General features: G+C 40.8%; 1 protein-coding gene across 5 annotated transcripts in view; it reads left to right on the forward strand.

Moving 5' to 3' along the window:
• The window catches only part of znf512b (zinc finger protein 512B), a 165725-nt gene that overhangs the window by 6117 nt on the left and 134536 nt on the right, over positions 1-25072 (forward strand). For 4 of the 5 annotated variants that reach the window (XM_053686208.1, XM_053686210.1, XM_017487264.3 and 1 more), the window contains exons 2-3: positions 1306-1431; positions 23673-23752. In XM_053686208.1, coding sequence (XP_053542183.1) covers positions 1308-1431; positions 23673-23752 — 204 coding nt within the window. In that variant the 5' untranslated portion in view covers positions 1306-1307. Of the gene's footprint in view, positions 1-1304; positions 1443-23672; positions 23753-25072 lie in introns of those variants that run through there. The other variant, XM_053686211.1, reaches the window with a different exon arrangement.

The following is a 25072-nucleotide window of genomic DNA, read 5'->3' on the forward strand; positions in this document are numbered from 1 at the left end:
CCACCTCCCACACCAACTTCCTGTCTGGGGTCGACGAGGCGACCTCCCATGCCAAGTTCCTGTCTGAGGGCGACGAGGCGACCTCCCACGCCAAGTTCCTGTCTGAGGGCGATGAGGCGACCTCCCACTCCAAGTCTGAGATAGACGATGTGACCTTCCACGCCAAGTTCCAGTCTAAAACCGACGTCATGACCATCCAAGTTATGCTCACACCTGAGTTTGTTGAAACGACCAAGCAAGTTATGGTCATGCCAGAGTCGGTTGACATGACCCACCAAGTTCTCCTCATGCCTGAAGTCGACGTCACGATCAACCAAGTTATGCTCACGCCTGAAACCGACGTCACGAACAACCAAGATCTCCTCATGCCTGAATCCGACGTCACGACCAACCAGTTCCTGCTCACGCCTGAAGCTGACGTTCTGTCACATCACAGCAACCAGTGACTACAGTTCCCATCCTGCACTACGGCCTACAAACATGGCCGCCATGGACTGCAATTCCCAGAACACTCATTCATTCTAATCACACACCTGCATCCAATCTCACACACTCTCTCCACAGTATAAAGAGACTGTTTTCTAACAATGTCCTTGCGAAGTATTAGTACCAAGCGATTATATCCTGTTCCTTGTTTTGTTTCATGGCTCTTGATCTTGTTCTTGTTTCTCGTTCTCGATTATAGCCTTGCCCAGTTTATGCCTGTTTGTCAATTGCCTGACCCTTTGCCTGTTTCTTGATCTCACTATTGTTTCGTGTTTTGGATTTGTCTGCCTGTCTCTCTCTCATTAAACTCTTATCTGCATTTGTATCCGTCCTTACCTTCATTGCGAGAAATACGTGACACTTTTTAATAATTTTCAACACTGAGATCCTGTACATGCTTTGTAAGCTGTTTGCTGACCAGGGCTTTGAAACAAAGAAAATGCCACAAAAATCCTACAGAGAAAAGCTATTCTTGTTCTTTATTTGGCGTAAATCAGAATAATGTCAGAATAAAGTATGAATTTGATCAGTTAGTTCTGAGCACAGACATATGCCCCATTATAAAGGGTGTGCACTTATTCAACCAGGTTATTGTAAGTTTTTTCTTTTTCTTTTTTCCCCCGCTAAAACATTTATATTCAAGTTTTACTTGAATTTTATTGATTGCTCTATCTTATTAAAAAAAATGTCTTTTCCCCCCTTTAATATCACAAAAACCTGCGGTTTTAACAGTTGTATGGAGACTTTTTAACTCCAGTGTACCTAATGTAATATTATGTCCTCTATACTCAAATGTGTGTGTGGGGTGTACCTTTACAGGAATGGACCCCTCCAGTGTTTCCTGTTTGGATAAGCCATCCTCAGGCATGTTCAAAGGACGCCCACCCAAACAGTCTCACCCCCCGGAGAAAATACAGATGGACAGCGCTGAAAATGACAATCATGGTGAATATGAGGTGTACTGCATGGCTTATAAAACCTGATTCATAACTGATCTACAGTGAGGAAAAAAGTATTTGATCCCCTGCTGATTTTGTACATTTGCCCACTGACAAAGAAATGATCAGTCTATCATTTTAATGGTAGATTTATTTGAACAGTGAGAGACAGAATAACAACAAAAAAATCCAGAAAAACGCATGTCAAAAATGTTATAAATTGATTTACATTTTAATGAGGGAAATTTGTATTTGTCCCCTCTGCAAAACATGACTTAGTACTTGGTGGCAAAACCCTTGTTGGCAATCACAGAGGTCAGACGTTTCTTGTAGTTGGCCACCAGGTTTGCACACATCTCAGGAGGGATTTTGTCAGACTCCTCTTTGCAGATCTTCTCCAAGTCATTAAGGTTTCGAGGCTGACGTTTGGCAACTCGAACCTTCAGCTCTCTCCACAGATTTTCTATGGGATTAAGGTCTGGAGACTGGCTAGGCCACTCCAGGACCTTAATGTGCTTCTTCTTGAGCCACTCCTTTGTTGCCTTGGCCGTGTGTTTTGGGTCATTGTCATGCTGGAATACCCATCCACGACCCATTTTCAATGCCCCGAAGGAGGTTCTCACTCAAGATTTGACGGTACATGGCCCCGTCCATCGTCCCTTTGATGCGGTGAAGTTGTCCTGTCCCCTTAGCAGAAAAACACCCCCAAAGCATAATGTTTCCACCTCCATGTTTGACGGTGAGGATGGTGTTCTTGGGGTCATAGGCAGCATTCCTCCTCCTCCAAACACGGCGAGTTGAGTTGATGCCAAAGAGCTCCATTTTGGTCTCATCTGACCACAACACTTTCACCCAGTTGTCCTCTGAATCATTCAGATGTTCATTGGCAAACTTCAGACGGGCATGTATATGTGCTTTCTTGAGCAGGGGGACCTTGCGGGCGCTGCAGGATTTCAGTCCTTCACGGCGTAGTGTGTTACCAATTGTTTTCTTGGTGACCATGGTCCCAGCTGCCTTGAGATCATTGACAAGATCCTCCCATGTAGTTCTGGGCTGATTCCTCACTGTTCTCATGATCATTGCAACTCCACGAGGTGAGATCTTGCATGGAGCCCCAGGCCGAGGGAGCTTGACAGTTCTTTTGTGTTTCTTCCATTTGCAAATAATCGCACCAACTGTTGTCACCTTCTCACCAAGCTGCTTGGCAATGGTCTTGTAGCCCATTCCAGACTTGTTTAGGTCTACAATCTTCTCCCTGACATCCTCGGAGAGCTCTTTGGTCTTGGCCATGGTGGAGAGTTTGGAATCTGATTGATTGATTGCTTCTGTGGGCAGGTGTCTTTTATACAGGTAACAAGCTGGAGATTAGGAGCACTCCCTTTAAGAGTGTGCTCCTAATCTCAGCTCATTACCTGTATAAAAGACACCTGGGAGCCAGAAATCTTTCTGATCGAGATCAGAAAGTCAAAATACTCAGGTCAAATACTTATTTCCCTCATTAAAATGCAAATCAATCTATAACATTTTTGACATGCGTTTTTCTGGATTTTCTTGTTGTTATTATGTCTCTCACTGTTCAAATAAATCTACCATTAAAATTATAGAATGATCATTTCTTTGTCAGTGGACAAACGTACAAAATCAGCAGGGGATCAAATACTTTTTTCCCTCACTGTAGTGCCAAGCATACACACACAGTAGTTCAGTTTATAAATCTTAGTGTAGTTAAAACCTAATTCAAAATGTCTTTAAACATGACTTTTCTTTTTTACCCACTACATTTCCATCTCAGTATTTTGTTATCCATCTTAAAATATATTTTGTAAATAATTATTCAGTGAAACCTATAGTAAAGGTGTGTAGTCTGAATCCAAGTCTGAACTGGCTGATTCGTTCTGATTGACCCTCAGCTAGTGGTGGTATGTGATGAACTACAAACAAAGCAATTGGGCCTCTTACAGGAACAAGTAAATATAATAAAAGAAAGCCAGTGATTAAAAAAAAGAAGAAGAAGATTGCTGTACACCAGTTATTGCATTATATGTTGACAAGGTCTATAATTTGCTTTAAATATAATAATCAGTTAGCCCTGCAATGAACTGGTGTCCTATACAGAATGTATTTCCTCCTCATACCCAGAATCCACCACTATCCTGAGAGGATAAAATGGTCACTGAATATGAGTGAGTGAATATTTAGACAAATTGTACCAATCTGATCTATAATACAATATTCCATTTCTTTTGTACATCTAAAGTCTACATGTGTTAGTTATTAGTACTAAATATGTTAGTGCTAAAGTTATAAGTCAAGGGATGTCACACCCATGCATTGACAGGAAATTTAGAGGTGCCAACAGCTTTAGCCATAGCATTTATGAATACTATGCTTTTTTGCTTTTTCAGAAAAAGACCAGATGTGTTCTTGGTCTGTAAAAAATAGAGGACCTGTTTATTATGACCATTTTCCTCATTCTCTCGAAAAATACCTGCCCTCAGGACACTCTGTAATGGCATTATTTTGAATTAAATCTAGTGTGGCAGTGGCCATAACATTGCATAGGTTTAGTAAAATTTTGATGTCATCCCTTTCCAAATGTTGTCAATATTTTCTGGTGTCATTGAAAAACATTCCTCTTCATAAATGAACACATGCTGTATACATAAGGACTGTAGTAAATGTAAATGCAGTAAATGTAAATGCTTTTAGTATAGCCCTTCAGTGTGGAGTCATTTAGCTCAACTGATCTGCAATTGACTGAGATAAAGAAAGAATTAAAGATTGAAAAAAATTCTTTTAATAGCAGAGAATGTTTATTTAAAGATGACAGAAACATGTACAATTAATATACAAGTTAATATTTAAAATATTTATATAATATTTCAGAGACCCGATATGCTGTCCTGTACACAGTGCACAATCTGTGAGCTATGTAGTGACAGATCAATAAAATAAATATGGTAAAAATGTTTTGTTTTTTTTGTTTTATATATGGTGAAGGAAAAAGGCAGGAAGATAGGATGTGAAAGTTTTCATGGAAATGGGTTGAGCACAACTTTTTACACACAAAGCAAAACTTTTGTGATAGAAGGCTGTCGCATTAAGTGACGTCATTGCGTAGAGCATTTTAGAACAAAATGGCTATTTAATGAAAACAAGCAGGAAGCATAAAATGTTATAAGCATTATTAAAACATTTTCATTTTAGAGAAAGAAGGGTGATCATGGAAAAATCAGTGATGTAAGAGAGTGCTGCTGGGATGAAGGGGAGATGATAGTGCTGAAATGAATGGTAGACTGAATGAAAGAACATGGAAAGGGGCCTCTGTGGTGAGAAAATATTTATGGATGCAGGTACTGAAGTTATATAAGCAGAAGAGAGAAACAGCTGGAGGTGGAACTTTGTTGTCAGGAGAGTCCAGCGGAGCAAAGACTTCATAATGCTAAGGCTGTGATGTGTGGTGACATGGTCAATCCGTAAAATATTATTTAGGTTTCTTTTAGTTAAAGAAGAAAAACCAATGCAATCTCTTTAGTTAGAGAAACCAATGCAGTTCAAGGAAATGAGCTTAATTTGGAAGTCACCACATCCAACATGGCAGTGGACGTCTGCTGTCTGGTGGGTTTGAGTTGGAAATACAGGAAGAGCAGCTCTGAAATATGAAAGCTGCTGCATTTTGAGAGTGTGGTTGCCTGACTGGGTGTGCGTAGCTGGAAAAGAGTGGTTTACTTCATGGTATTGTGTTGTTATGCCTTTAACACTAGGTGTTGGATGCATTATTGGGTTGTCCAAGCTTCTGTCTACCCATGCGTTCATGCATCTGTCTGTCCATGTGTCCATCCAAGATTAGCCAGCCAGTATATCAGAGACACTAGGGACTCTGATGCTCAATGAATACTTTTGTAACATGACTAAATGGTAAGTGACTCAGGAAAAGTGAAACCTAATTGTCATAATTACGTATGTGCCGAATTTAGCATGTTTTTTGGCTTTCAACCTGCTAAATGGCAGAGTGGACAAAAATTAAATGCTAACATCAGCCAGCCCACAAACTGGGGGCTTTGATGCTCACTGCTTTGACAAGCAGAGTACTTGTGTAACATGATTAAGCAATAAGTTATTCAGGATAAGTGAAATGCAATAAATATTAGTCAGCAAACGCAATAAACCAGAGCCTGCAAAAGCCAGGTAAGGAAATGTTTTGGAATTCAAAGAAATGTTTGTAATGCTATTGTGACACTATGCTACACTATATGGCCAAAATGACAACAGTCAGGAAACATCTTGGGTACATTCAGGGTTTGGTCCTGAAGATACTTGTCAAGTTTCGTGATGATATGTAGATGCATTGCTGAGATACACCCTCACATCCTGTTCTTTGCATTTGCCAGTGCATTACAGGAGAATGGTTTTGATTATCAAATTTCCTTTTGAAAGATTTTGTTCAATCAGGTCTCAAGATGATGTGAGCCAAATTTGGTGAAGATTGGAGAAAATTTGGAAGAGGAGTAGCAAAAATGGCAGTTAGATGTAAGTGTTTTTATCATGTGATTGTAACTTTCACCAGCAGAGGGTGCTGGCACAAAATTTGTTGCATAGCCTCAGGTCATGGTCCTGAATATGCCTACCAATTTTTGTGTCAGGGAGCAAAGTCGTTGCTGAGATACAGCCTCACTTCCTGTTTGGAGGCTTCAGTTTGGCCCATAACAGACAAATTGTTTGGAGTACTCAAAATTATTTTGATGAATTTTGTATGGCTTTCTCTAAAGATAACGTGTGCCAAATTTGGTGTAGATTGGAGAAAATTTGAAGGAGGAGTAACAAAAAAAAGTTTTTGAAAAAATGGTGCTAAAGATGGCGGAAAATCTAATTAGGAAAATCTAAAATTTACATAACGGGGTGCGTTGGACTCTTCTCAACCCAGGTAATGCAGGCATGCCTGGCTTTTAAACTTTGAACACACTTTTCAAAAGGTATGAACATAAAGGTACTTCCAAATTAGGCCCAAATTTGACCGAATGGTGGTGCTAGATCGTTTGCAGCACTTGGTCCAAATTTGATCAGAATGTTCCTTAGACCCTCCCCAATCATTGTGCCAAATTTCACAACTTTTTACCAGATGGTTCAATGGGCTGCCATAGACACCCTAGCCAGAAGAAGATGATGAAGAAGAAGAAGCAGTAGAACAGCCATAGAGGCTAAAAATCTGGTAAAAAGTTGTGAAATTTGGTCTACACAAATTCAGTTCTTGGACACCTAATGAGAAAAGGTAGAGTAACAATAGGGTGCCTACACATCTTCGGTGCTTGGTGCCCTATTAATAATAATAGTATTAGTAGTAGTAGTAATAGTAGAAGAAGAGCAACAATTGTTTTCAAAAATAAAATAAAAAAACATTAAAAATTAAGTATAATCATTTAGAATGCACTTTAATACATTTTAAACAGATATTATACTGTTTTGTTTGTATGTTTATAATAACAGTAAACATTGTTTTAAATTTGTATGTAATTTTTTAAATGTTTAGGTTATCCAGGTTTTTTTAGTCATGAAAGGGTAAGCATTTTCTTAAAAGAATTGACAGGCAAGGGCCCTACAGCAAATGGCACTTTTAGAATCTTGGATTGCAAATTTAGTTATTATAAATCTGCTTTAAGTGATAAAGACTGATTTGATATTGCTTTGCAAGCAAGAGTTTCTTCTTCATGTCATCTGAGGATGTTTTTCCTTGCCAGTGTCATCTGAATAGATTGTGTATTTTTTTCCTTAATCAAGATGCAAGCAGGCACAAACTTGGAGGGGAATAGTTTTTATTGAAGCTTCATGTGCAAACATGTGTGTTGTCCCTTCAAGGTTCAGTAATCAACTGCTCACATACCAAAATAAAACCCCTTTTCCCAAAACATCTTTTATATCCAAATATATACATAGGCCCTGGCCTAGAGCACATTCCTGTGCTCAGTAAATGCCCAGTGAGGGCATCATTAACACATGAATTTTGAGAAATGTTTAACATTCCACAAACTGCTGCCATTTCTAAACATAATTGCACAAGGGCCTTAGCAGTGTCATTACCAATATGTTCCATAGTAAGATTGTCATGAAACGGAATGTAATGGAGGTTAGGACGGATGCAAGTACAGTAAAAGACGTGTATTGAGAGAGAGAGGCAGACAAATCCAAAACGGTACTCCAAAGCGTGGTCTAATAACAGGCAAAAGGTCAGGTGATATACAAACAGGCATAAGTAGGGCAAGGCTAGAATCAGAGTCGAGAAACGAGGTCATTGAACATGAAATGAAACGAGACGAGAACAAAGAACAATGTTCTTTGGTAATGAGTTGAACTCAATGCTACGCAATGTGCTATGAGACACGAGCGGTTTAAATGACAAACATAATCATGAGTTAAACATGGACAGTTGAAAACAATGATGACATACATTCTGAAAACAACCAATGACTAAACAGGGGCAGAGACAGAACATAACCATAACAAAAGCACGTATCAAGAGTAAACAAAGTCACCGTCATTGAAGACCGGAAAGCGCGCGTTCGTTAAAGGCTCGTGCACACGTGCATGCGCTTCATGGCTTGGGAGGTCACCTCATTGACCTCTAGCAGAAATTTGGCTTTATGCTGGAGCTCTGGAGATAAGACAACCTCGTAGGTCTCATGCTGGAACTCTGGGGATGAAGTCGCCACGTTGCCCTCTGGCTGGAGCTTGGCAGGTGAGACCACCTCGTGGATCTCGAGCTGGAGCTCTGGAACCGAGGTCGCCACATTGACCTCCGGCTGGAGCTTGGCAGGTGAGACCACCTCGTGGATCTCGAGCTGGAGCTCTGGAGCAGAGGTCGCCAGGGTGAGACCACCTCATGGGTCTCGAGCTGGAGCTCTGCAGGTGAGACCACCTCGTGGGTCTCGGGTTGGAGCTCTGGAGCCAAGGTCACCCTCTTTGCCTGCATATAATAGTGGGTGAATGGCAGGGCAGGTTTATCTGCCAGGCTGACCCCCCCAAAAGATGTTCCAGGTCGGCCTTAGATTCTGGACTCCTGAACACCATCATAAATTCTTTCACAAACTGGGTTACACTCCCAAGTTCCCTGGCTTCCCTGGCCAATAGGAGCTGCACCCACTGGCGGGCTGGTCCAAAGAACCGGGACCACATGAACTTGAACCATTGCTTCTCCTCTGGTTGGGGTCTGCTAAGCTGGCAAAATAGAACTGGCAGTCCACAAGGAAATATTCAGGGTAGCAAAAAAATCCATTGTAAGGATCGGGGAGCTTCATGAAAGTCCACTGCAGAAACTGGATAGAATCCAAGGCCGGGACGGTTGGCTTGGTCTTCCTATCGTGAGTCCGTCTTCCTGCTGCATCCATGTTGTGGCGTAGTATTCTGTCACGAACCGGAATGTAATGGAGGTTAGGACGGATGCAAGTGCAGTAAAAGACATTCATTGAGTGAGAGAGGCAGACAAATCCAAAACGGTACTCCAAAGCGTGGTCTAATAACAGGCAAAAGGTCAGGTAATATACAAACAGGTGTAAATAAGGCGAGGCTAGAATCAGAGTCGAGAAACGAGAAACAAGGTCATTCATTGAACATGAAACGAAACGAGACGAGAACAAAGAACAACCGCTAGGTAATGTGTTAAACTCAGTACTACGCAATGTGCTATGAAACACGAGGGGTTTAAATGGCAAACGTAATCATGGGTTATACACGGACAGCTGAAAACAATGATGACACGCATTCAGAAAACAACCAAAGACTAAACAGGGGCGGAGACAGAACATAACAAAAGCATGTGTCCAAAGTAAACAAAGTCACTGTCATTGAAGACCGGAAAGCGTGCGTTCGGTAAGGGCTCACGCACTATCCCACTGCTGGGATATTATGCACACAACTGTTATATACATGGTTATAAAGTCCACTTGCAAATGTTGAATGGGCCTGGAGGTCCTTGAGTTTTCATCCCAGGAGTTTTGGGTCTCCCACTGGATTGTTTCTTTTTAGACAGATACCACACTGTCTAGTCACACTTTCAGTTTCTGTCTCAGGAAAACATTCTCTGGTTCACATTGCAGTGGAAAATATGGTCTAACATTCAGATGACCCAGTGCTCCATTTTCCGTCAAGGACCATTTCTCCTCTTGACTATATCCTCCTTGTCATCTTTCTGATGTCAGTCAAAGTTTATGCTTGTAGAGCTTTCAAGTTTGTCTTTGCCTCAATTGTTTGATCATCTGCCACTGCTAGTGCATTCCCTTTTGCTTCTTCCATGTTTTGTTTCATGTGTGCTTTGACTTTAATTATGCATACTTCTTTTGGTAGATGCAATGCAGCCAGTAATTCTTGGACCAACTGTTCATTCTTTACTGGAGTTCCAGAAGCAGCAACCTCTGTGTTAACAAAATTGCCCCAAATCATGAGCCACTCCAAAAGGTTATCTGGAGTCTGTGTAGATATTCACTGTTAGTCCATTGGCTAGATTACATGCTTCAATGAGTGCCTTCAGTTCTGCTTGTTGTGTTGAAATATTTTTTGACAAAGCCCCTGAAGCAAGCACTTCATGTGCTTGTTCATGTGCTGTTACCACCCGGCCTGCCACTCTTTGATTATTCACAACTTGTCTGTACACAAAACTAATTTTGGATTGTGCAGCAGTTCTTTGCTCTTCCTTCATCTGGACAATTTCGATACAGTTGTGATTATCCTCTTCAATCTGTGGCTCTGTTAACAATGTTGCTGGTTTCACAGGGGATGTTTTCTCAATGATGATGTTGGGCATCTCCAGAATTGCTGTCTATCATGCAGCAGTAACATGTAAAACTTGATTCATGGTGAGTATTATGTGTACAGCATGTGTGCATTTCACTGTGTGCCTTTGAGCCATTACATTTGTCAAGGTTGACTCCATGGCTAGATATTCAATTCAATTAAATTTGATTTGTATAGCACTTTTAACAATGGGCATTGTCGCAAAGCAGCTATACTGAAATATATATTCAATATATAAATTTTAAATGTATACATTTTCCCTAAGGAGCAAGCCAGAGGTGATGATGGCAAAATGAAGAAGAAACCTTGAGAGATACCAGACTCAAAAGGGAACTCATCCTCATCTGGGTGACAATAAATAGTGTAATTATAAATAAATCCCTTCTATAACTGTGTACTACATGGTAAAAAAGTACAACTGTGTAACCAGGAAATTCATTACAGTTTTCACATGAAATCTGTTCCCAATCAAAGGGAACGCAACGTTGCGAGAGCTTCATGCTGTGGGAAGCGCCCTTGCGTGTGACTGGTATCTGAAGTCTGTGTGAAATCACGCCTACTGCGTGTCAGTCGTTTGGGTGAATGCTCGCAAAAACAAGACTATATATATATATATATATATATATATATATATATATATATATATATATATATATATATATATATATATATATATATCTTTACTTTTCTGTCTCTTTAAAAAAAGAAAGGTATGTGTCAGAGAGAGTTCAGGAAGTGTGTCACGCCTTGATCCCATTTCATTATGGGGGGACGGACACACTTTCTGTGTGAAGTGCCTGGGGGTGGACCATGCAGCAGCGGTCCTTGAGGGGGCTGACTGTGTGCATTGTGAACGCTTTTCGGTCAGGCTGCTCCGCTCATGGCTCACTTTCTTCTTGACCTCAGAAAGTTGGGTTTCAGAGCCTTTGCGGATCTGGGGATCCCGTATTGATCTGGACGAGGAGCCTGTCTTCCAGATTCAACTGTACGCCTGTTTTGGAGCTCGCGTTACAACTCCTCCTTCTAGTATGGAAAGTCAACCCACCCTCTCTGACTCTGAGGAGCCAGAGGGGGCAGCCATTGCACTAAAAATGGAGAGCAGCTCTCAAGTATATAAAGAGCTGCTTGAAGTGATTACTAGGGCTGTAGAGAAACTTAATCTAGACTGGCCTGGGAAAAAAAGGAAGTGGCTCGTAGCAGGCTGGACCAGTGAATATAAATCTCCCTCACACCACAGAAAACTGTCCTTTTTTCCAGAAGTGCATGATGAAATATTGCACTTCTGGGGAAAACCATACACTGGCTGTGTTTATAACCCCACGATGTTGGATTATTCGGCTATTGTGGGGAATTAACAGCACAGGTATTTGGCTATGCCAAATTTGGAGGCTTTCACGCTACCTCTCTCCATCAATGGCAGGAAATTTAGGGGGGCCGGCTTTGCCAACCTATGCGGCAGTGGGTCTCGCTTGTGGGTCACTGCATACAATGGCAGTGTTACAGGCCTATCAAGCAGATCTGCTGAGTGAGCTTGACCGCTGGGAGGGAACTGGGCCAGAGGCAGTGGCAGAGCTTTGCTGCGCCACTGATTTGTCTCTTCAGGTGACCAAGCAAATGGCCCATCATATTGGCTGTTCGATGTTCAAGCTTTGTTGGGGTGGAGAGGCACCTATGGCTCAACCTCTCAGGGATGGGGGATAAAGATAAGGTCTCTCTACTGGACACACCTGTTGAACCTTCTGGCCTGTTCGGCAGTGCAGTTAATGGCATCATCAACAGGTTTCCCAATGCGAAACAGCAAACAGCAGCATTCAGCCAGTTCCTTTCCCATCGTGTCGAGTTCGCCCGGGCATCTGCAAGTGGAGCCCAGGCCAGCACTAGTGCGAGGGAGGCACAGAAGGCGAGTGAGAGAGACGAGTCCCCCCACCGAGAGCCAGGGGAACCAGGTGGCCACAGTCACGGCCTGCTAGTAGGCATGATCTGAGAATGATCATAAATGCCAAGCGTGAGCCCAACGTTAGCACAGGAAGTAAGATCCCTCTTGGGCCATAGAACCTGTACCCCTTTCTCTGATATAGGAAGGTTTTTACAGCCATTATTTACCAGTCCGCAACAAAGACTGGAGTATGCGGGCAATTTTAGATTTGCGTCATCTGAACCATGCTCATTGGACATACAGGTTCAAGGACTTACCCTTCCATAGATTCAGCTGGAAGAGTGGTTTGTGATGATAGATCTAAAAAAAATAATATTTTCACATAGAAGTATTGCCCAGTCACAAAAATTTCCTGAGGTTCATGCTTTGAGTCAATGCATACCAATATTGGTTTCTTCCCTTTGGTGTAGCCCTCATGGGCTGGGGTGCAGCCTTAGACCATCCAGCACACAGTCTTTGGAGCGGCCCTCATCTAGAGTGGCATATAAATCCCCTAGAAATGCGGGCCGTATTACTAGCACTGAAGTTCTGAAGTCCATGTGTTAGTTGTGACAAACAACACAGTGGTGGTCTCATATATCATCCAACAGGGTGGTTAAGTGTGGCCCCCTGTTCAGGCAGGCGCAACTAATTCTTCTCTGGGTGGAGGGAAAGCCAACCAAAATGTGGGGGCAGACATCTGGACAAAACAGGGGCTGAGGCGTGGTGATTGGAGGCTCCATCCACAAGTGCTGGAGTCCGTATGGTGGTGGTTCGACCAAACAGAAGCGGATATGTTTGTCTCCGAGGAGACAACACACTGCACGCTGTGGTTTGCCCTCACTCCTCCCACACCATTGGGGATGACATGGCCGAGGTACGCTCTGTACGCTTTTTCCCAATTGCTCTGCTCTCACGAGTTCTAGCGAGAGTTCGTCAAGACCATCTATGTCTGCTGCAAGTAGCACCTTATTTCCCAGCTCAAGTATGGTTCACAGAGATAATATCCCTGCTAGACAGCACTCCCTGGGAGATTCTATTGTCTCAAGCCTGAGGGCTGATTTATCACCCTTGGCCAGAATTATGGAAACTGTGGGTCTGGCCCCTGAGGGGCACCTGCTCATAGATTCAGGTGTTGACACTAGAGCACCATCCATGTATGCACTCAAGTTGCGACTTTTTGACTCATGGTGTGAGGAACGTCGCTTAAACCCAGTAAACTGTACAATAGCTACAGATCTGGAGTTCTTACAGTGATGTTTCTCAGTAGGGTTGTCTTCTTCTACAATCAGGGTCTACATTGCCGCCATTTTGGCCAGCCATGCCCCTGATGATGGAGCCTCTATGGGGCAACATCCTCTAACATCAAAGTTTATGTGTGGTGTCAGGTGGCTGAGGCCCATATGCAGGCCGTGCACACCTTTCTGTGGTCCTGGAAGGTCTGTCAGTTGCCCCATTTGAGCCCTTAGAGTCAGCCTCTGAGAAGCTTCTGACTCTAAAGGTAGCTCTTCTGCTGGCCCTGAAATCTCTCAAGCGAGTAGGTGATCTCCAAGCTCTTTCTCTTGCCCCTTCCTACATTGACTTTACCTCTGATTTATCCAAGGCCTTCCTGTATCCTAGGCCGGATTATATTCCTAAGGTGCCTACAACCGCTGCCCAGCCTGTGGAGTTGCAGGCTTTCTGCCCTCCTCTGTTCCTCACACCCGAACAAGAGAGAATGTAACTGCTGTGTCCAGTAAGGGCTCTCTGTACTTACGTCCACTACTCCGGCTAGTGGTGTAAGTCGGAGCAGCTGCTGGTCTGCTTGGTGGTGACAGTAGAGGTGATGCTGTGTCAAAGCAGTGCATCTCTATTTGCATAGTGAAGGCAATCTCTATCTCTTATGCGGCGTGCGGTCTCGCAACGCCTATGGGCATAAGGGCTTATTCGTCTAGGGGGGTCGCTTCCTCGATGGCTTTGTCCAGTGGGCTATCCTTACAGGATGTGTGTGCTGCTGCAGGGTGGTCTACACCACACACATTCATTCGATATTACAGCCTGGATATTCATTCCACCCCGGGCTTGACTGTCTTGCAGTGACCCTCGGGCTTGGGTCTTTTTGAACAGGCCGTACCCTCGGTATGACGGAGTGGTTATTCTCATTCCCATGCTAAACGCAACGTGGAGTTCCCTTTGAAAGGGAATGTCTGGGTTACACATGTAACCCTGTTCCCTGAGAAGGGAACGTCACATTGTGTAGCTCTGTCATACCAGGGTAGGGTTGTGAATTGCGTCTTCACTTCAGATGATAGAGGCTGACTGCGCGGTTCACAAGTGCCATATATATATCACGCGACGCGCTTAATTGCCACGTCACCTGATCACGGCAGGCCTATGAATAGGCATGATTTTACACAAGCTTCAGATGCCGATCACTCCCCATAGTGTTATGCTAAATGCAACATCTCGTTCCCTTCTCAGGGAACAGGGTTACATGCGTAACCCAGATGTTTTGCAGCACCCCTGTTAGCTGCAACAGCCGCTTAGTTACCTGCAGAAAGGTGTTCACATCCAGGGTACTTGACTTTCACATGTTTTCCTTCCACGATTTCTGAAATTCTTTCTTTTTATATCTGCAGTGTTTAGCAATGTGGCCTGGCTTTTTTCAATGGTAACACTTAGTCTTTTTTTCTTCTTGGTGCCATCTTGAGCATCACCATTATCTGAAGTTCCTTTAGCTGCATCAACTTCTCTTATCCATGTCTTTGATGGTTCTATGTGTTTCTCAATGCAGACCACGCCAGTGACTAAGTCACCATAGGTTCCCACTGTATCCCACTGAGGGTTTGTGAGCTTATAAGATTTTGACATTTCAATCGTGGTTCCATTCAGAAGAGCTTGTTCAGTGCTCAATTGCTTTCAGCGTAGCCCATGCAGCATTAATATTTTGTTTGTTCTCACCTATGGCTTCATCCACGGCTCTTTTGGGTATACCTTTTTCAAGTCAAGTCAAGTGAGTTTTTATTGACATTCATAATGTCATTGTATACATGCCCATAATGTATACATTGGAACGAAATGTCGTTTCTTCGGGACCATGCTGCAACACAGAAAAGTACCCAGGACCATATAAAGTGCAAATACGCAGTGGGAGATGAATGCAAGACAATAAATACACAGAACAGGACAATAAATACACAAGACAATAAATATACAGGACAATAAATACATAGCACATGGGCTGTAAAATTTTGTGTAGTTTATCAGCACAGGTATAGCAGCAACACTGGCAGCAAAAACAAATTCCATAATAAAAGTGACTTTGTAGTGTGGTGTGCAGTGGTATAGAGTCATACTGGGCTAGGTATTTGACTAGGTGAGCATTAGGAGGCAGCATGGTGTTGAGTGATTTTACTCAGGGAAGAAACCGTTGCAGAATCTGCTGGTGGTATCACTGATACACGGTTGCTCCTATACCTTCTTTTCAGCTGCCCTCACAATTCGGTAGCCGAGTCATAAAACATGATATGTATGTTAATCTGTGAACTTTTTATTATTCTATGTAACTTTATTGTTCTATGCACCCTGAAAATCACTTCCTGCAGATATATTTATTAGGGGTCCATGCATGAAGTGTAGGAACCCTATTATTATTATTGTCAAGATTTTCTTGTTTTTGTTCTTCTTTTTCTTCCCTAAAACAAATCATGCAGCCCAAACCGTAAGTACTGAAGGCAACGAAACATTGTCAGTAGGAACTACTCCCTCCCACTACTGAGGCTAGTGAGATGGGCGCAAATGGACAAATGGTGGTACAGTTGCTCAGGGTTTTACATTTTGGACCATACCATATGACCAGGCGTGGGGAGTAACGGAATACATGTAACGGCATTACATAATCAGAATACAAAATACTGGTAACTGTAATCTGTTACAGTTACGTCAAAAAAACAAAGTAATCAGATTGCAGGTACATTTAGTAAAAAGGGGAATGCTATAAGGATTAAAATTTTTTTCATTTAAATCCAATGAAATTAATCTTTTCATAACACAATATAGACAGCTGCTTGATAATAATTCTGGTTCTCTTTTGCCAGTCGTGACTGACATGAGCAACCTCCTGGTGCATGCGCAAATAAATTTTGCACAAAGTTAATTTGGTAGAAATAATACAAATTGTTCTCTTTTTCCCAGACATGTCCTCTTTTTCGGACCTTTTGGAAGTGTCTAAATTTGAGAAAATGTCCAGGATTTGGCTTTAGTTTCATTATGATGTGCGTATGGTCTAATGCTGCAACATATGTGTGCATATTTGCTTTAACCCCTCTCTATAATTCTCGCCTTCATTTTTTATTTCATGTTATCACATTGCTTTGCATTACATCGTCATTCAAATGTGTGAATGATGGCAGAAGGTACACTCGTGGCATCTGATATTTTATTTTATTTCATGGACATTTATTTCATGAATGTGGGAAAAGGGAAATCAGTTGTATTTATATATAGTTTTGTGATGCTAATAGTGTTTCTTTTTTTCAGTGTATTAAAGTCTGCATTCATAGTAACATTGTTTTGAACTCGATCTTTTATTTATTTTATTAAAACAAATCCAAACGTTGAACATAAATAAAAGTATTTTAGATCATGTTGTTTTTCTCTTGACTTTATTTACATATGTGGCCTTGAAGTAATCCAAAAGTAATCAGATTACATTACTTTCATATTGGGATACTTGGATTACATTACTGATTACATTTTTTATGAAGTAATTTGTAACTCTAATGGAATCAATTTTTAAAGTAACCCTCCTCAAGAACCATTTAAATTATTTACACTTAAACTACACCTTTTTTCTGTTTTCATCATTAATTTTGCGATGTCATTTACTTTTGATGTTTTTTTATTTTCCCCATCTGCCTCATTTTGTCAAAACTTCCCAGAATGCACTGCAAACTACAAAAATAGCCGACGACTACAACTCCCAAAAGTACACACAGACACGTCACCATCTCCTGTGGACTAATCACACACACCTGTTCCTAATTACACGCACAATCACACCACACTAGTTGCTGCCATTTACCAAGTCTTGCTATTGTGGTAGTTGTCTGGTTTTTGATTCTGATTTGCCATTGTCTTGGATTTCTGTCGTATCTGCTCTAGCCTGTTTTCCTGATCGCCTGACCAGTGCCTGTCTTTGTTGGTGCCTTTTACCTTGCCCTCTGGATATTATGCTGTTGAATAAAGCTCTTAACTGCGATTGCATCTGTCCTAACCTTCCTTACATGACACATTCTCATTTCCTAAAGTCAGCAAACAGAGACCATTCACAAAGGATCTGTTTAAAATAATCTCAACAAAACTTCCATTACGGAACATTTAACATGGCAAACAATCAGTTTGTTCAGTGTGCTGAGTGCAGGACTTTTAGTCATTCTTTCTCCGTCATTAGTAGTAGCTTTATTTGTGATCAGAAGTGGGTAGAGTAATCAAAAATTTTACTCAAGCACAAATAAGACTACTTATGAAAATAATTACACAAGTAACAGTAAAAGTAATGATGTTAATAATTACTTGAGTGAGAGTAATTAAGTACACAATGAGAAGACTACTCAAGTAGCAAGTTACTAGTTACTTCGGATCTGATTAAAATAAAGGGAAAATCCTGAACTGCATGGAGAACTGTAAGTCACACCTTTCCATGAAAATGTCTGTTCTGTTTATATGATATAAAATCTGGGTTCAAGATGAAGCAGCATATCCCAGTCCTGTGATGGGTACAATAACACAGAACCTGTCATTTTCAACACAAAATTTTTCATACACACACCGCAAAAAACAAACATTTTCTAAACAGTTGACAGTCTTTATTTTCACAACATATTAACAACACAAACTTGTCAGCATCTGCATTTAAGCAAGACAAGAGAACAGACTATGGAACAGAACAAAGTATGTGTAGAGAGTGAGTGAGAGTTTGTGTGTGTGTCCTGTCTCCCTAGACACACTCGTTTCTTCCCCCTGTTCAGGACTGAGCTGCTGAAAATGTGACTGGTTGTTGCGTACGCACTTGAACCACTGCAGCGTATTGCAAGACTCGTGACCTCATTATACGTGATATAAACTAATTTTCAAAACTACATACATAGGGAAGTAAAAGTACATTTCTGTGATTAAAAATTAACTCGATCAAGAATATAAGTATGACCAGTTAAACCTACTCTTAAAAAAATATTTTTTCAAAAAGTTACTCAAGTAAATTTAACTAAGTAAATGTAGTGCGTTACTACCCACCTCTGTTTGTGATTAGGCTTGTCACTATAATTACCTTATGGCCTTATCATAAGATATATGGACCTCTATCATATTTGCTGACCTCAGTAATTCCCATTCTGTTTACATGAATGTTACCATGTCATGTTCGGTGAACAGAGATGGATGGAAATGCATGTTAAGCATGTTATTTATTTATTTAATATATTAAAATGTATATATTTATTTCATTTAAAAAAAAGTACAGTACATTTTCATGGTACGGTCAGTCCTGTTTTTTGTAATAAAGTTCCGCATATTTTACTTTGAGTGTTATATTTTCATTTAGTATCAATTTTAAAAACTATAGGTTGATTAATCGGTTGACCTCTAATCAGTATTCAGTACTGTATGAAATTTAAATTCCAGACTTACTGGAGCATGCAAAATATTTCTCAAGACTCATGTTTTAATGAAAACCTTCACTGGGCATCTATTCAGCAAAGGAATGTGTTTGCCAGGGCCTAGATGACAGCTTTATTTTTGTGCCGACCTTGAGTTAGAAGCCTAGGTAAGATGCTTTTGGAAAAGGTTTTGTAGTATGTGGGCAGTTGAGGACTGAACCTTGAACGGACAACACGTGTATGCAAATGAAGCTTCAATAGATCTATTCCTCTTCACCAAGTTTGCACTTGAATCTTTATTAAGGAGAAAAATATGTCACAATTTATCAAGTGGCATTGTTGGCAGGATATGACTGAGGCAGTGAGTGTTTTTCAACAGGAAACAAGAGTGTGCACATTACAGAGGTAAAATGACGTGTTGGAACCAAGACAAATTGGCAAGTGTAAGGATCTGAATGACAGTGGTCAATTGTGATGGCTAGACGACTGAGTCATAGCATCTCCAAAATTGCAGGTCTTGTGGGGTGTTCCTGGTATGCAGTGGTTAGTACCTGCTAAAAGTGGTCCAAGGAAGAAAAACCATTGAACCAGCGATAGGGTCATGGGCACCCAAGGCTCATGGGGAACGAAGGCAGATCCCACAGAAGAGCTACTGTAGCACAAAACAAAAATGCATATAAGAAAACAAACACCACTGTTAATAATCAGAAAAAAAGATACAGAAACAGTAGTGGATCTGTAGCATATACGCTGACACAAAGTCTGAGATGGACATAAGAATCAACGATTATGAAAGTCACTGCTCTGCTTTGAGTAATGTCTGAAATGAGAGGAGCATGTGAGAGGGCACTGAGAAGGCTGTTTATGTGGAAATTAAATTAAATGCAAAAGTTAAACAGCAATTTAAACAACAACAACAAGTCCAAAGCGAGCTGGAAATTACAACTAGAACACCAGCTTAAGTGCCAAGTGAGTTTGGAATTACAAATTGAAAACCACTTTAATTCAAAAGTAGGCAAAGTGCAACTATGCAGAAAGAATCTATAGTCACTTCCTAAACACCAAGGACACAAGGCATATGTGGCAAGGCATTCAGGCCATCACAAACTATAAAGATACACCACTTGTCTGTGATGGTGATGTGTTGTGGGTGTTTGTGAAGTGACTGCGACTTCTTTTTGCGTAGTTGTGCTTTGCCTCTCTGATACCCCGGGACAGATTGGTCCTTGCTGTGCAGAGGGCTGCCTTGTCATCAGACCTGAAGGCAGAGTTTCGGGTTTTCATCAACAGTTTCTGGTTTGCACGTGTGGTGATAATCTTGAAGGAAGGCACATCATCTATGCATTTGCTGATGTAGCCAGTCACTGTTGGTGTGTATTCCTCCAAGTCTGTGTTGTTGTGGTATGCAGCCTCTCTGAATATATTCCAGTCTGTGTGCTCAAAACAGTCCTGAAATATGAAGTTTACATAAAAATAAAAACACAACAGTCCCTGATTTCATGCTGGATAGCTGTAGTTTGAGAAGGGCCAGTTTATTGTCAAGAGAGTGAACATTGAAGAGGTGAATGGATGGTAGAGCCAGACGGCTTGGGTTAGCCTTTGGCTTAGTACTCTATGCTCTTCCGCTGCCTCGCACACTGTTTCTGGCACCCTCTCTTCTGGCCAGTGGTATCAGGCAATACTGCAGCACCATGTCCTGGTTCTTGTAATAGCCCTGAGGTCGCGTGGCTCAACTCACAACCCGTTGTTTATTCCTCCTGAGCTTTGTTCTGCAGAATTTGACGATGATAGACATGTACACCAGTGCTTCCGATGTACATCTGTTTAAAACATGTCCAAACTGGTGTGGGCTACACGTAAATTTTACCATATTAGTGGACCCGAAGTGGCTGCTGTGTGCTAAGGGGCTGTGGGGCCGCTGAGTTGGAGTTCCGCACCGATTCTGGCATAGCCATGCCCTTTTACAGCAACATCAGAATTCCTGATTTGCTGTGCACTTCCAAAAAGGATGTCGATAACACAGAATCTGATCAGACAGATAGCATTCTTGACATGGTGCTAACTGAGATCCAAGCTAATCACGCTGAGATAAATTAATGTCTAGACTTGTTCAACAACCTTTTGGGTGACATTAGCAGTTCTGTCTTGTTGCCAAGAGAGTCTGTTAACAGCTTGACAGAAACAGTGGAGTCAAATGAAAGTTGTCTGACTGACACTGAAAACTGAATGTCTACAATAGAAGATTGCTAACAACCAATTAACCGAGCTAACTTCACTTACTGCCACCGTTGCACAGATGCGAGACAAGATTTGGGGGATCTATGGGCGAATGTAAGAATTGTCGGCCTGCCAGGGAATGCAGAGGATCCTGAGACACTTTGCAAATTTTTGGAAATCAACTTGGCTGCCTGTTTGTTTAAAGACTTGCCAATGGAAATTGAGCGAGCTCATCATACTCTGCAGCACAACATGGAAAACCTTGCAGTGTGTTTTCTCCACTTCACAGATAAACAGGCAGTTATTAAAGCAGTGAGGTCACAACAAGGTGTCAAGTTTGTGGGCCATAAAGAAGTTTTCCTTGCTGGAGGTTACGGAGACTTTCTTAAAAGAAATCCAACAGGAATCATCAAATGAATAATGTAACCCTTGTTAATTCTTAATAATGTAACCCTTGTTTTAAAAAAATATTTTCAGTTGTAAGTCTATAGACATATACGTGTTGGTGTGAAAGGCACATATATAATTGACCAACCTTGGTTTCTTTGTCAAACTTCTGGTAGATAGCTGATGGGGCAAAAGTTCAATTTAATTTGCGTTCTGCATCACATGACCGATCATACTCTCTGTGTGTAGGGCTCAGTGAAGAGTGTTATTCAAAATCAAATGGCCTTGCTGTTGGTCACAAGGCTGAAGGTGGGTTTGGCTGCGTAAGGGTCTGTATCAGATGTTACTGTTAACAAAAAATCACTTCAGTAAATGTTTTGGCTACACAATAAAATAATTCAAAGGTTCTATAAAGTACTTGTACTTGGAATGTTAAAGGTCTGAACCATGTTATCAAAACATACAAAATTTTTGTATTTTGGAAAAAAGAGAAACACACTTGCTAGCTACAGAACACATAAATCTAAAGAGATATCGGTTAGGGAAGGTTTAGTTTACATCCTTTGGGTGCAGCTATCTTGATTAGTAAACATTTACCATTTATCCCAGAATATCAGCAGTTGGACCTAGTGGGACGGTTTATTTTAAATACAGGAACTTTGTTTGGACAACATATGACAATATTTATGCTTTTAATGAGGATAATCCTACATTCATATCTGATACTATACTCTAATAAAAAACTTAACGGTGCAAGCTTCATGGCAAGTAATTTCAGCTGCATATTAAAAGAAATACATTGCCTTCGTAAAAAGCTGGTGACGGCAACAATTCAGCACACATATTCACATCTCTCAATGATGTCACCAGTTTGTGGCACATTCATTTTCTCAACAATACTGCCTTGTATTAAACTGCTTTTATAATTCTTCCAAGCAAGCACTGAAGACTTGTGTCCTGAACTTGGTTCATGCTTTCTTAAACTGTCCAAAGCTCGTTTCCAGTTTGAAAAGCTTCCAATGAATCTTCCAGAGAATCTTTGTTATTTCCTGCTGGATGCTTCCCATTGACCCTGAAAGCATAGCAGAATGTGTTCTCTGCTAACAGAGTACTCCAGTCATTCAAAAGAGTCAAACCATTTCTGCTGAAAGAATCTCCTTTGTAGGCCAAATCTGGTGATTGGAAAATGTTTGAGACTAACATGCTTTGGTCCTGATTCCAAAGTCCCTAAACCATCTTCTTTCTCATTGCCTTCTATGTCTAGCTTGCCTGCTCTCCATAACTCATCTGCAATACAAAATTAAAGTACAGAACATAATGCACACATATGTAAACAGCTAATTTCTGATAAAACAAAAAAATTGCTATATTATGCATAATTTAAGATATAGTAGTCATAATTTAAAATGCTAACTTTAGACACACACACTGTACCCATATCCAATTCTAACTGATCCTATTGGAGGTCATCTCTACTGCCACCTGTTCCACCGCCACCACTGCCATCTCGAAAGTGTCAAACTTAAGTTTCAAGACAATACCCTTCCTATTCCTGCTTCTGGCTTCAGATCTCTTACATCAATGACATCAAACAACTCCTGCAGTGATGCATGAGGAGTGATGATCCTTTAGGGCCTGTGATTTTTAGTGGCTGTATTAATACATTTACACGTGGAACATCTACAATGGTTGCATGCAAGAGTGCTGCAGGTTCCATTAGGCAGATCATCTAATTCATTCATGAGAAATATGTCTTTGCATATAGGAGTGACTTAAATGTAGGAGATAAGTGGAGGTTCCTTAAAAAGAGAAGCTTTGTGCAAAGGTAGGTGAGCACCAAAAGAATTTGGTGGTCTGCTAATACGGACAAAGGCACAATCTGTGAAGTTCTTAGTGAAGCCACAATTATTTTTTATTAAAAATCGCTCATTTAGTACTTACTTTTCAGGATAAAGTCTTCCTTTTCACTTCAAACATTTTCATGTCACATTAGCTGTGAATAAGTAATTCAACCTAGTGTCAAGAGTTGTGTTATTGTTTTGGCCAATCAGTAGTCTATCATGTACCATTGGCAACTCCTATCCTACAAGCATTTTTATGTTTATTTGACATGGTGATTTAGGATATAATTCCAATTCAGATTAAACATGCCCTACCTGACCTCTCTGAGCCCCTAGATATTTCTGAAAAATTATCAAGCTGTGTTGCATTCAAAAACAGATGAAAGGAGACCGATTAGTGGGCTTTTCCCACTGGACTGGAGTACTTGTTCCTTAAAGGAAATTTACTATTCCAATGTGTACTTTTTCTCAGGTCCCTCCTGCAATGAGAGAACAGACAACAAGAAGAAGGGTTGCTGCCGTGTGGAGATGCCAGACCTTTGCACAATCCCTGTGAGTCCAAATGATGAGAAATGCTACTTCTTTTTAATTCTGACAGCACCAGGGTATCATTTCAGTAAAAAATAGGGAACTCTTTTTACTGGATATTACACAGAAAGTCAGTGTGCTTTTCTTCCAGCTCTATTTTAGAAATCAGTCTTGGAGAAGTAAGTGTTTACTAGGAAGTTTGTGGTGTTTGCTTCTTCTGTGCAATGTTCCATGCCAGTATTTAGTAATCAATGTAGGGTGGTGTAGGCCCTTGTGGTAACTAAGTGAAAAGAGGAATTTCAGAGTTTTTCTCGAAAGTGAAGTTTAGGCTGCTGGCTGAAGTTCCCAAATATTATACTTAAATATCATTATTAGTGATATCAAGGAATAAGACCTGAGTCTTATTTATAAGTAAAGCACCTGTTTGTAAGTAGTAATATGCTAGTGTATGTGTTAGTGTGTGACTGGAAGTTGTAAGAGTGAAGAATATAATTCTGGACCCACCAAGGGGTTCTTGGAGTTTATTAAACACTTACTATATATAAAAAATAAATTAAGTTCCCTATTTATGATTCAAAGACTTTAAGTTTATTGTCATATGCAGAAGGTTCATTGTTCAATGAGATTCTTATTTTGAGCACTCTCATGTGTGCTGCAATAAAGAATAATAAATAAAATAAAGTAATAATAAAAAATCTAATTAAGTAAATAAACTTTATTAGACTTCTGAAAGCAGGGCGGCACACAAGTCAGTGTATATTTTGCTGTTTGTGTTTTGCTGCTGTGTGTCTCTGTGGTGCTGAAATCAGCTGTTGATATGGTTGCTTGCAACAGTTTTTCTTGGGCTTGCATATTTGGTGCAATGATTATACGCGTGCAATGATTTATTATTTTTTTTACATAATTTGTAATGGTTTTACATGTAGTCCTCATACAGGAAATAATAATATTTACCATGATAAGTTGCATTGGCATGTGAGTTGTATTCAGATTTGAGCATTAGTGTAAGGGCTAGAATGACATTTGTAGGTCCATGTCTATCTGTGGTGTCAGGTTTTTTGGCTAGCCCTTACATTTTTCTTTTGCATATGTGATGAGCCTGTACTTTAGCTAAAGGTTCATGTAAATCTATGGTCTTTATAGCCAAAGTAAATTTCACTTTTTTACGTGTTTTAAGTGGGAGGGGGGCACTTCAAGTGTGGTTACCCTAGGGCAGGGGTTTTCAAAATGGGGGCCACCAGGGGCCGCCCAGGGGGCCTCAACAATTTGGTGTGCCCATCCCTCCCACTAGTATGTTTTCTCTTTCTCACTCTCAGACAATCACACACACACACACACAATCAA

Source organism: Ictalurus punctatus, chromosome 15, assembly GCF_001660625.3.
Source record: "Ictalurus punctatus breed USDA103 chromosome 15, Coco_2.0, whole genome shotgun sequence".
NCBI classification, from domain to species: Eukaryota; Metazoa; Chordata; class Actinopteri; order Siluriformes; family Ictaluridae; genus Ictalurus; species Ictalurus punctatus.